We start from the raw sequence: 10,900 nt of genomic DNA, 5'->3' as shown, positions 1-10,900 counted from the left end.
GAAATTTTTAATTGCGTCTTTTTAATTTTTATGATTTTACTCCTATAATCAAATTTTCAAACTAAAGTTGGAGGCAGAAGATGAGCTCCGATCGAGTCAAAACTTTTCAAATTTTTATTTTTAAACAAATTCGCATCACTTCCACCGACGGGCGTTGTAAAATTAAAAAATTTTTTTGAATGCTCCACCCTAATACATATACCATATGTACATATAATTACATATATGTATATTTTATAAACATACCTACGTATAATTATATAATTATTTACATAAAATATTTAAATAAAAAGTTTAAATTTTTATGCCCATACTAAAGCACTGAATGTTTGTACTTAGAATAAATATTTTAATCTTATTTATTTCTTGTAGAAATCTCGTTAAATCTTTCTTGACTCAAAACTAGTTTAAAACCATACGCATATAACAAATAGACTCTGTACATCATACACTGTACGGGTAGATTGTGAGATTTGGGAGCCCTCTCTCCATCACTTTTTTCACATTACATATTGTAAGTGTCGCCGCTCATACAATTAGGTCTCGATAGAGGATATATGTATATCGCGGTAACTGAACGGTAAAATTGTAATGTGTAACAAATAACAACTACATAAAATCTAAATAACAAAGTATTTTTATTGTGTCTTTTTTGTCAACTTTTTGACAACGTTATTGTCAACTTTACATATTCTGCAGTTATTACAATTTGAAATCCCAATTTTTTACTTAAACAATTTTTTTCTGTTGTAGACTTGATATTTCAACATACCATATCTAAAATACAAGATTGTCATAATCTTTCTTTTCTTTTATCTTTACTGCCCCTCTGCTTTTCTCCCATTTCAGTATTAAAATTATTATTTTCTTATTATTGATTTAACCTCTTAATTCTTCTTCATAGAATGGAGAACAGTGAAATAAGATATCGAAGTACTCAGTAGCTGTAATAAAGTGTGTCTTTTATTTTATTCTGTAATAAGTTATATTAAAAATATAGTAGAGTTTTTCTTAGCGAGACAATTGAGAACAATATGTTAAGATAATTGATTTCTTCGGATAATCAAATTATAACATTTTGAAGTAAACAAATTTATTATTTCTGGAAGATGATAAAGAAACCAATACATTATTAGTTATTTCATTAATTTTCTTTATGCTCTGTTCTATTTTTTAACTCTACGAAACTGTTAGTTAGCATTTGGATATTGTTATTATAGCATTTTATTTTGTTTTTATATTTTGTAAAATATTTGATATAAAATTATTCTATATTAAAACTTCTTTTTATAGTTTATGTTATCTAATACGTAATTTTCAAATAATAAATATTTCAAAATGACTCTTAAAGTTATTGTCAATTTTATTCTTTGGGATAACAGTTTTTGCTATAAATTATAATATATATTTTAAAATATATATATATATCTCTCTCTCTCTGTTACCGTGACGGCACTTTCCATGGATGCAACAAATATTCTACCGAGAATTACATGAAAAACCTTACTGCCTCTTTGCAATAGAAACAATATCATTTTCTGGACATGTAATGGAGCCATGTACCACCGAACATTATATCTGCAAAATAATGACAAATTAATGATTGTAAGTATAACAATTAATGGTTGTAAACGATAACGATAAAATGTTTTACTATAGTATACATATACAGAGTATCTAAAATTCCTTACGGACCAACCAAATGTGATACTATAATAGATTGGGTCAAACTGAAGATGAAAAACCACTGAGGAACAGCCGTATTTCGCCGCGAGCTTGAATCGGACGGTAGACCGGGCTAAGACAGCGATTTTTTAATAATTAATAACTCGTTAACTATTACGAAAATAGCAAAATAGTAGAGGATTTTTCGACTCAGTCTAGTCCGCTCTATCCGTATAAGAGGTAAGGCGGATGTTACATAACAACCTGTATAATTAGTGCACTCATGCGCAAAATATATTTCCGAACACTTGTAGAGAGAGAAGTACGGACATCATCAGTTTGCATTGCCTGTCCATGTATACGTGTAAGATCTATGCGTATAATCCGTGCAGAAAAAATTCTCACACAGTGAATGATAAGCTTCAAGTGATATTCACCGCTAGAATATCTAACAAATGTATGATTTTTTCTGAATACCGAATTCGGTCTATTATGTGTTCCTCCTTATGTGTTCATTCACATTTATTTTAATTGTATAATAACTATTACAAATTTTGAAAAATGGTGCATGACATTTCCTTTTCAGTTTGACCCAATTTACCATCACGTTTTAGTTCGTCACTGAGAAATTTGACACCCTATATTTGTTCTACGAATGGATTAGTACTTTTACTGTAACATTTTCGGTCATTTTTATTACAAAGATAAAAAATGAATACTTTTATACAGGGTGTCGGATTCGATATGGACGACTCTAAAGATTATAGTAGATTGGGTTAAACTGAGAAGAAAAGTTATATACCATTTTACAAAATCCGTAATTATTATCGCATTATTAAGAAAAAAGTCTGAGCCAATAAGTGCACGGAGGAGCTGAAGGCCGGACTCGGCAGACATGCAAAATGGTGTATTATTCTCCTACCACCAGAAAAACTTTTTCGGCGCGTTGTCATATGTCGCGCGTTCTCTCGCTGCGCGCCGTTCGCCCGCTCACCGCTCCCCGCTCGCCCCCATCTCTCATCGATCGATGCGTGACTCCACCTCTCGCTATCGATTCTTGAGAGATGTCAACAAACACACCATTTTGCATGTCTGCCGAGTCCGGCCTTCTGCTCCTCCGTGCACTTATTGGCTCAGACGTTTTTCTTAATAATGCGATAATAATTACGGATTTTGTAAAATGGTATATAACTTTTCCTCTCAGTTTAACCCAATCTACTATAATCTTTGGAGTAGTCCATATCGAATCCGACACCCTGTATAACAAAATATTGGAAATATCACTTACACTGTAACAAATACGTATTCATTGTGATCCGTAATTTCCTGCGCAACATAATTCAATATGAACAAATACGCATAAAGGGTTAATATTATTAAAATGGGTATTATAAGTTGCTCAACATTACTGCTATACGATGTAGCCTAAACATTGTGATGCATTGATTATTATAAACTTACGGTCAACTTCTTTAATATGCAATCGAATTATATTGTTCTATTTATATTGTATAATGAAACGTTATTTATGTCAGTGGATCAGAATATTGAATTACTAATTAGTTTTAATGTTAGGCATTTTTATTTTAGAAATAATGATTTTCTTACGTTATACACTCACACAAAGGCGCGCGCGCGCACACACATATGTATATTGCAGTTATGGCTTATGAGAAAAAAATATTGCGACAAGTATTTTTATAAACTTTTGTTTTTAATTAATATACGGCGATAAAAAAATATTTTCGTATGTCTTCTTATTTCCTTGACTTTTTCATGAAACTTTACTATTATGAAATTACAATTAAATGCTCGGATATTTACCCAAAGAAAATTAAGACTAAGACAAATTATGCCAATTACAATAAAGAAAAAATACGATTCCTCAAAGGTTAATACCAAATAGTCGATAAATCTGTAAGGATGAATCAATTTATTTTATTATGTTAGTATATTAAATAGCCATTATCGAATATATACCAACTCCATAGCTTTGCGATGAATATCTACAGCATAACTAATTTCTTTATAAATCTTGTTTTCACTTTTTAAGGTATTTTTTTGGAAAGTATTGATTGCTTGTTCGATACGGTAACTGTAAATAATTTTATGCTACTAATTAATTGATTTAAATTCATAGAAGATAAGAAACAAAATATTGTACATCTATTTTAACATTTATTTACTCACCTAGCAATATTAAACATTCCACAGGCATGATAAATATATGCCATGATCATCGTTCCTGTCGCTACCAATGCGACAATCCCTATGATAGAAGCTGTTACGGTATACAACATTATTACATGGTAATATTTTTCTTGATCATTAAAATATTCTGTTATGAAATTCACTGACATGAGATTAAATCGGGACTCATTAGTAGGCAGAATGTATTGAATATGTGACCATATTTGTATAAAAATAAAAATACTTTCACCACATAAGCAAAGTACTGAAAAAATTATATAAAATTATTCATGTAAATCATACATTTAGTTGATTTTTAGTTTTTTAATTTTGCTCTATTTAGGATAGGGAGAATCTGTTTTACTTTGTAAAAATCTGTTTACAATTCATCTATTTTTGGACATACAGGGTGCTCCGCAATATTTTGATTACCGTTCATGGGTCCCCTCTACCTTCCCATGAACGGTGGTCATAATGTTGCGGAGCACCCTGTATAAAAGATATGACTACCATTGTCTTACTTATAAGTGTAGTTGTATAGTATTTTGCCTTACTCCCCCACTTTTTTATAATAGCAATTTCGTTCTCATCTTTTAACTTATTACATACATCTTGAAGCTGCTCCAACAAACGTCTTACCTATTAATAATATTGTATGTCATTTTACTTTTTAAAATTCGAAAATAATTATAGTCAAACTTTTGTATTTTTTATTAATTAGAACTAACTTATTTTTATTTATATTGCTTCTTGTTAAAATAATCTTTATTATTATAATTATACTATTATACTTTCAATACTAAAAATCAAGTCATGAAATTATCTAAAAAAGAAATTAAGAAGAATCGTATTAATTTACATTTAGTCTTATTGTTAACAGATAAAAACAGATAAAAATCCGATAGTTTAACATTCAAAAATTCTACGTGTCACTAATGCATATTTAATTGATAACACTCCTACTGTTTCGGCGTTAATCCAAAATGAATTATATTCAATCGCAATACATATGTTAAATAATGAACTAGACAAAACTTTGAGAATGCGTTCTGGAGTACATTTTGACGTCAAGAATGTAGCAAACTGCAAAAAATAATTTTTAATAATTAAATTAGTCACATTAAAAAAACAACAGTAACTTGTCTGATTAGAAAACTGTAATTTGTCGATCGTCCATTGATCTGCATATTGTGTATATTAATTTAGTAAATATTGCAAGTAATATTTTAATATAATTATATCACAATTATTTTATGTTGAATGGATTATTATTATACAATATAATTGTATCTGATATATACAGGGTGTCGGATTCGATTTGGACTACTCCAAAGATTATAGTAGATTGGGTCAAACTGAGAAGAAAAGTTATATACCATTTTACAAAATCCGTAATTATTATCGCGTAATTAAGAAAAACGTCTGAGCCAATAAGTGCACGGAGGAGCGGAAGGCCGGACTCGGCAGACATGCAAAATGGTGTATTTGTTGACATCTCTCAAGATCCGATAGCGATAGGTGGAGTCATGCATCGATCGATGAGAGACGGGGGCGAGCGGGGAGCGGTGAGCGGGCGAACGGCGCGCAGCGGGCGAACGCGCGACATATGACACCGCGCCGAAAAAGTTTTTCTGATGGTAGGAGAATAATACACCATTTTACATGTCTGCCGAGTCCGGCCTTCAGCTCCTCCGTGCACTTATTGGCTCAGACGTTTTTCTTAATTACGTGATAATAATTATGGATTTTGTAAAACGGTATATGTATAACTTTTCTTCTCAGTTTGACCCAATCTACTATAATCTTTGGAGTGGTCCAAATCGAATCCGACACTCTGTATAATCAATTTACTTTAATTATATTTATCAGATTGAAATTTAATAGATATATTTAATTAAACGAGAGTTAATGATTCTTAAAATAAAAATAAATGTTGAGTATAATGTGGTAAGAATCTGAGGCTATGTTATTAGTGTCTGTTGAGGAAAAGATACTCCAAATTAAGCCAGATGGCATTACTGAACTAAGTTTTATTTCTGCTCCACTCTATGTTACTTGCACTCTAAGTTCTTCTTGCCTATGTCACGTTGGTTAAGACACGGCTTTTTGTAATACTCGTACACTTTAATAAAGATATACTTTGAAATTCACCTTGGTTGCAACAGTGTCAAAAATAATAAAATATATTAGTCAATGTACAAATGTTACGGTCTTTAATGAGGTCATATTCAGTTCATAAGATTCGAATAAAACATATACGATTACATTAAAAGTTTTAGTGAAATGTTGGATACAGTACAAGAGAAGAAACATAATCATTATGCATAATTACGCATGTTCAAAAGTGTATCACAGTAAATACTAGTTGAGTCAGTTGACACTTCGTATAGACTCCAATTGAAGAAGTGAGAAATATTTTATGATCTGTTCTCAATAGTCAGATATAATTAAAGTAATTTGATATATGTAATAATATTCAATGGCTTATTTTACAATAATAAAATTAAAATTTTAACGTACTTGAAATATAACGTAAGTCACTAAGATACTAAGAAATAAAATTGATTGAAATCGAACGATTAGTGATCGTTGATAAGGCCATAGACCAACGACAAGCAACAGAATTCGATTGACGTTAAAATGTCGAGCGTTGAGACAGATCATCTCGTCGAGAATACAGAGAGGCGTTTAACGGAGAAGCAGTCGATGGATTTATCCCCTCTTTGTTCATTTCTTTGTTTTTTCTGCTGAAACGTTTTCACAAATTTTCATATTTTGATTCTAATATAATGTAAAGCAATATAAAATATCACGAGTCACGGTAGTGTCTCGCGCCAAGCTAGCTAGAACCGTAATTAATATACGAAGTATTGATAATTTAAAAAATTTTCTTATAAAATGGTTCATGAATAAACGATGTATTTCACGCTAAAAGCAATTTAGCGGATGTTCTTTTTCTCACGAAGGAACGTTTGTAGGAGAATTTCTTCTGTACAAAAGTCGCGCAGTCGCAATCGCCACTCTTGAGTGTATCATAGTTTCACCGTGTTTTATTCTAGTGTGTTCACTCGTGAGGTATACACGCATACTACGTATAGTGGCATATCAGTCTCAAATTAGTAAATATTATTTTTAATATTGTTAGTCAATTATCTATCATCGAAAATAATTTGACTACCTATACTAGCTATTATGCATGTCTATTCTTAATGTCTTAACATTTTTAATTTGCGCCAAAAAGAATTACATTTTAATTTGTTGCCGAAAAGAATTATATTTAGTTTTCTGTTTCTAACACACGAGATTTAATATGCACATATTAATATGCACATTACGATAAATCGAATAATAAGAACTGTCGGAAAAAATTTCGAACAGTATTGTATTGTCCACATTCTGTCCATTTACTATTCGTACAATACAATGCAAAATCTCAAAATATATTAGACACAGACAAAAGGTTGTAAAGAAAGCGACTTTTATTTTGAAAATGTTATTTGGTTGGAATTATCTATATGGGTGTTTTTTTCATTTATGCTTTTCTTATATGTGTAGAACATATAAGGGAACTGCATACAAGAAGGTGTTGCATAGGTTTCAAATGATAATAAAGCAATATGTGTGATGATTTGAAATAGTATCACCACACAGGCGCACGTTACTTTATTATCAGTATATTAATACATGGACGCTAGAAACCAGCGGTAAATTGAGGTCACGTGACTTTTGCGAAATTCAGCGTCAAGAAAATGTAGTGGGGGAAAAAGTTAAGACCGTCTCAGCTTTTTCAGTGTACCGCATTAGTCACGTGATTATATTTGACGCTAAATTATAGCGTCAATGAAATGACTGCTTTACGCGATTGGCAGCAGCGCGCCTCTCTTCCCCCCGCCGCGCACCGCCTCGAGTGGCGGCCGATGAGCGGACGCATCTCACCGCGCGCTTACATTTGGCAGTAAGTCAGACTAATACGGCGATTTTTTATTATCAATATCTCAATAACTATTGCTCCAATTGCACAATAGTACAGGACTTTTCTATTTGTCTTAGTCCCCTCTACCTTCTCGTGAACGGCAGTCAGAGAATTGCGGAACACCCTGTATATGCTTACGATGAAGTCGAGGACATTTTATTCATCTCCTTTTGTCGTACGATCAATTGAATATTTTCCTTTTTATATCGTAAATTTTACCACAAAACTAATACTACGTATTAAAATTATAGTGCACTATAATGAATTCAAACACTTACAATTTTGCAGTTTTTACCTTGAAAAGGTCTACTAACGATCTTAAGTAATTAATGCAACGCATGAGAAAACTTAAGAGATGTTTCCTTCTCACAAAAATGAAGAAAAAAGGACATTAGTGAACAAAATGTCTATACATATAAATGTGTCACATTTGGTCGTTTTCGATGCCATAACTTTATTGATATATTTACACATTACTACATGTTTGAAAGAGTTAGCTATCATTTTGAAACATAGCACATGTTTTTTATCAAGCTCATGTTGTCGTATGTCACCAGTAGATAATATCATAACAGAACTAGTTTTGTTTTAAACCTTTACATATCTTTTTGTTACATGCATCATTTACTTATAATCAGAAAATTTTTGAAAATGCAAGCATATGCATATAAATTAAATTAGTATAAATTATTTTAATATTATGGTTGATGCATATTATTATGCATGCGAGTAAAATTAATTATTGAAGATATAATATAAAATTAAACTTATATTTTATATATTCGAATAATGTAGCATTTATATGCATTATTTTTAATTTTGAAGCCTTTGCAAAAGTCTAACAGAGCAATATTTTGGATTAAATAATTTTTATTTTCCACATGTTAGCTTGAGCGAAATCTCTAATCTACATGCTCAAAGTAAAAGTTTTCTTACCTTTTAAATAATAAGTAATATATATTATTACATTTTAATTAATTATACATATACCATGCTATTAAACTTATTTTTCAGTCTTTTTTATTGCGTCGAACATATGACAGCAAAGTAAGATACCGAAGCCTTCACCAGCTGCAATAGATATCACTCAACGTATTCATCATATATTCAAGTAAACTTTGATACGTAATGTTTGTTCTTACCATAGCAAAACATTCAAATGATCCGACAACAAGTCCTTTGAGATTCAAAGTAAACTTTTTGGCGCCTCTTTGCAATAGAAAGAGTATCGTTTTTTGTATGTATAAGGGAGTCAAGTACCATTGAACGCTGTACCTGCGAAATTATATAAACATAGAATCGATAGGTTGAAAAAGAAAGAGATGTTTAATAATAATTAACATGGACTCTAATCATTCTACAAATAAGACATACGCTTTTATTATAATTATTATTATTATAAATATGCACAAATTGCTTATGTGTATGCACGTACAATAACATTCTACAATAAAAGTCTCTTACGCAGTAACGAATACGTAATTAGTATGATCAATAACGTCCTGTCCGGATGAGTTGGCTAGGAACATGTATAAAATACAAGTTATTGCGAATAAAGAGGGAAATAATAAGTTTTTGACACTATCTTGGGATAAACCAATCTGAAAAATCTAAAGTATGATCATTATAAAGAGTTAGGTAAAAAAAAGTATGCGGAGAGAAAAGTAAAAGGTCAATTTTTATCAACGTTTTATCTGTTACTTTTTACATGGTATGTTATCTTATTAAACGGTAATGGCGATTCATTAATTGAAGAAAAGAGGTATTTATTTATTTATACATAGAATTAATTAGAAATATTAATTAAATTTAATACTAAAAGCACGCACTCTCTTACTATAGAACTACATTATGGAATATTAAATAAAGACCCTTTTCAAACTAAAGATTCCTTGGAAGAGAGACTTACTTGGAAGAGGTTGAGACTCAAAGAGATTACTCCAAATACTACTAGAATGAGCAGCATTATCTCAAATTTAGATATGAGCAGATCACACAATCTTCAAACACAAATTAATATTATTATATGATTTATTTGTATAATTTTTACATACTAACTTCATAGCTTGCCGATGCATATCTATAGCATAAATAATTCCGTCAAACATGATTTTGTCATTTCTCGTATTACTGTTTTTTAACATATTGATTCTCACTGCACGTTTAATACGGTAACTATAAATAACATATTTTCGAGTTCTTTCTTTGTTTTTACAAGATAAACTTTATTTTCAAATTTTTTCGAAATATAACAATTCTGTTTAAGGTAATAAACAGAATTTCTATTTATAATAATAATGTAATTTTTTCATAATCTGAATCTTATAGCAACTTCTATATTTTTTTCATACCTAGAAATTCTAAACATTCCACATGCAAGTTGGATATATACAATGAGCATTGTTCCTGCAGCTATTAGTATAAACAATCCTATGCAAAATGCTGTGTTTAGATGTAATAAAATTAAAGAGAAGTATCTTTCTTGGTCGACAAAGTATTCCGTTGCGAAATGCATTTGACGTACTTGAGAATCATTTATCAGCAAAATGTTTGAAGTACTCGATAAAAATTTAGCGGCAATAGGAGCAAACACACTGGAAACGCCAAATACTAAAGAATGTTCGAAAGTAATTTGTATAATTTTTTGTCGTATGATACCTTTAAATTTAAAATGTTGTTTTACATATTCAAGCTGTTTAATAAGTATAACATTCGCACAGTGTAGGTAAGGCTGGTTAAGCTGAGTAGAAAAGTTCTGTACCATTTTGCCATTTTAACAATAAATAATAAGTTATTAATTAATAAAGACCTGTGAACAGCGTATATTTCCGCAATCCGGTAAGAAAAAGAGACATTTACGTTGCTACGCATTATATAAAGTATATAAACGATTATATGTATATGAACAACGCGGAGGCACAGCGTCATTGAATCATAGGCATTGTTTTATATTGTATACAGGGTGCTACGCAACATATTGACTTCCGGTCATGGGAAGGTAGAGGGGACTAAGACAAACAGAAAAGTATTGTACTATTTTGCGCTTGGACGAATAGTTATCGAGATACAAAA

At 30.7% G+C, this 10,900-nt stretch overlaps 2 protein-coding genes across 2 annotated transcripts; both read right to left on the bottom strand.

Moving 5' to 3' along the window:
- Positions 1 to 607: 607 nt before the first annotated feature.
- LOC105557880 lies at positions 608 to 4,277 on the bottom strand. Its single transcript, XM_012005261.1, has 7 exons — positions 4,024 to 4,277; positions 3,856 to 3,946; positions 3,650 to 3,760; positions 3,490 to 3,580; positions 2,954 to 3,090; positions 1,446 to 1,578; positions 608 to 944 (listed from the first exon to the last, which is right to left on the bottom strand). Exons 1-7 carry the CDS (start codon positions 4,043 to 4,045, stop codon positions 888 to 890), a joined length of 642 nt encoding a protein of 213 aa, XP_011860651.1. The 5' UTR covers positions 4,046 to 4,277; the 3' UTR covers positions 608 to 887.
- LOC105557893 lies at positions 4,276 to 9,794 on the bottom strand. Its single transcript, XM_012005283.1, has 4 exons — positions 9,738 to 9,794; positions 9,293 to 9,438; positions 8,971 to 9,103; positions 4,276 to 4,494 (listed from the first exon to the last, which is right to left on the bottom strand). Exons 1-4 carry the CDS (start codon positions 9,792 to 9,794, stop codon positions 4,291 to 4,293), a joined length of 540 nt encoding a protein of 179 aa, XP_011860673.1. The 3' UTR covers positions 4,276 to 4,290.
- Between the last annotated feature and the right edge of the window lie 1,106 nt (positions 9,795 to 10,900).

This window comes from Vollenhovia emeryi, unplaced genomic scaffold, assembly GCF_000949405.1.
Source record: "Vollenhovia emeryi isolate VEMERY1.0 unplaced genomic scaffold, V.emery_V1.0 DF939409.1, whole genome shotgun sequence".
NCBI lineage: Eukaryota > Metazoa > Arthropoda > Insecta > Hymenoptera > Formicidae > Vollenhovia > Vollenhovia emeryi.
Note: the sequence above shows the minus strand (reverse complement) of the source record. Positions and strands in the feature narration are given on the sequence as shown.

Coding starts and splice junctions, on each gene's coding strand:
- LOC105557880 (XM_012005261.1), bottom strand. CDS start 4,045: ATGAGTCCCGATTTAATCTCAT. Junction 3,761..3,855: donor GGAATGTTTAATATTGCTAG/GTGAGTAAATAA, acceptor AATTATTTACAG/TTACCGTATCGAACAAGCAA. Junction 3,091..3,489: donor TTAGTCTTAATTTTCTTTGG/GTAAATATCCGA, acceptor CACAATGTTTAG/GCTACATCGTATAGCAGTAA.
- LOC105557893 (XM_012005283.1), bottom strand. CDS start 9,794: ATGCTGCTCATTCTAGTAGTATTTGGAGTAATCTCTTTGAGTCTCAAC. Junction 9,439..9,737: donor TGAGTCTCAACCTCTTCCAA/GTAAGTCTCTCT, acceptor ATCATACTTTAG/ATTTTTCAGATTGGTTTATC. Junction 4,495..8,970: donor CATTTGAATGTTTTGCTATG/GTAAGAACAAAC, acceptor TATTATTAATAG/GTAAGACGTTTGTTGGAGCA.